Here is a 2,091-nt window from a genome sequence, read left to right as displayed (position 1 = left end):
AAAGAACTTAAAAAAAAAAGAAATTAATATAAGATCTTATGGAAGAAAAAAGTAAACGAGGAGATGTAGATGATTATTCTGTTATGGAGAATGACCTTTATATTGAAAAAGTACTTTTATTTCAACAAAGGGAGTGTTGTTCAGCAACACATATCAATGTACCAAAATGTAAAAAATTTCTTACACGAATTGTTGCTGCAATGAATAAAGGAGATATTTTTAATGATGAAGAATCTACAGAAATTTTCTTTGCATTAACTAAATTATTTATGTCAAAAGATTTAACAATGAGAAGATTATTATATGTTGTTCTTAATGATATGATTCCTTTGACATCAAATTCATTTATAATTGTTAATAGTGTATCAAAGGATCTTAGTGATAAAATTGATTCATTTAGATGTAGTTCATTACGTTGTTTGAGTAGATTAATGACTCCACAAATAGCTCCAGCTATTGAGAGGTTTTTCAAACAAACATTAGTTGATAGTAATTTATCAGTACAAATAGCTTCATTAATTTGTTGTCTTAAATTACCTATTGACATTGTTCAAAAGTATTTACCAGAAATAAATTCATGTGTAGATAATCCTAATGCATTAGTACAATATCATGCAACTCGTTTATTTTTCTATGTAAAACAAAATGACCAACATTCATTATTAAGATTTATTACAACTAAAGCTACATCAATCACTTCTTGTTTTGCTCAAATGGAATTAATAAGAACAGCATTAAAATTATATCAACAAAATACAACAAAAGATGAAAGTATGATAAATTTCATTGTTAATATTACATCAGGTGCAACTGATATGATTATTGTTGAATCACTTCGTGCATTACTTAAAGTAAATCATACTAAAGGACTTATTAAACTTACACCAAAACTTCAAAAATTATTACAATCATCTTCAACATGTACAAAATTTGCAGGTATTAGAATTGTTAATGAATTAGCTGTAAAAGCACCAGAAGTAATTGTTACTTTAAGAAGTGATATTGAGTCATTAATAAAAGAAAAAAATCGTGCTATTGTTACTTTAGCTACTTCAGCTGCTTTAAGAATTGCTACAGAGAAGAATATAGAAAAATTATTAAAGAGAATTGGTAAATTCATTCAAGGACTTCCAGATACATTTAGAATACAAGTATTAGATACTATTGAACAAACAGCTACAAAATATCCAAATAAACATTCATTTTTATTAAATTTCCTTGGAGGGTTATTAGGTATTAAAGGAATTAAATTTGTTAATGCAGTTATATCTGTGATGTATAATATTTGTTGTGTATCAACTGAGTTCAAAGAACAAATGTTACTCATCTTAGGAGATTTTATTGAAGATTGTCAATATGAACAAATTATTCAAAGAGTTATTAATATTATGGGAGAAATTGGACCAGAATGTAATAATCGTGTTAAATTAATGAGAATTATTTATAACAGAATTATATTAGAAGGTCCCAATGTACGTGCTACAGCTGTTTCCGCATTATATAAATTTATTAAAAATGAAGAAGATGTGAATAATGTAAAAGATCTAATGCAAAAATGTATTAATGATGAAAATGATGAAGTAAGAAGTCGTGCATTATTTTATCTTAATATTATAAATTCACAAATTACTACAACATTAGAGAAATGTATTATTGATGATTTCCCATTTGATAATATTGAAATGGCATTAAATCAATATATTGAAACAGGAAACTTTGAGACAGAGTTTTCATTTGACTCAATTAGTAAAGTTACTCAAGAACAAATTCAAAACCAAGAAGAAGAACAAAAGAATCAACAAATTGAAAATGAAAATCAAAAGAAAATGGAAGAAATATTTGGTAATTTAGGTAAACCAATTAAAAGTTGTCCTGAAATATTAATTAGTGGAATTGATACTGAATATCAAGTTTCTGTAACAAAGATATTATATGAAAGACATATTGCTTTAAAATGTATGATCAAAAATACACTCAGTGAATATCAATTAGAAAATGTTACAATTAATATTACTGGACAACTCAAACATTATAAAATGGTTAAAAATATTAAAATTAATAATCTACCACCACAATGTGAAGATATGGCTG

At 25.6% G+C, this 2,091-nt stretch overlaps 1 protein-coding gene across 1 annotated transcript; it reads left to right on the top strand.

Annotated features, from left to right (window-relative positions):
- Nucleotides 1-38: 38 nt before the first annotated feature.
- Nucleotides 39-2,076, top strand: ENU1_002220 (coatomer gamma subunit, putative; the record flags this gene model as incomplete). Its single annotated transcript, XM_008856457.1, has 1 exon — nt 39-2,076. A coding segment is annotated over one exon (2,038 nt), but the record flags the coding sequence as incomplete, so codon positions are not given.
- Nucleotides 2,077-2,091: the final 15 nt, after the last annotated feature.

Source organism: Entamoeba nuttalli (genome assembly GCF_000257125.1).
Source record: "Entamoeba nuttalli P19 unplaced genomic scaffold asmbl_1919, whole genome shotgun sequence".
NCBI classification, from domain to species: domain Eukaryota; phylum Evosea; order Mastigamoebida; family Endamoebidae; genus Entamoeba; species Entamoeba nuttalli.
The sequence above is the reverse complement of the archived record's forward strand: the minus strand, read 5'-3'. Positions and strand labels throughout refer to the sequence as shown.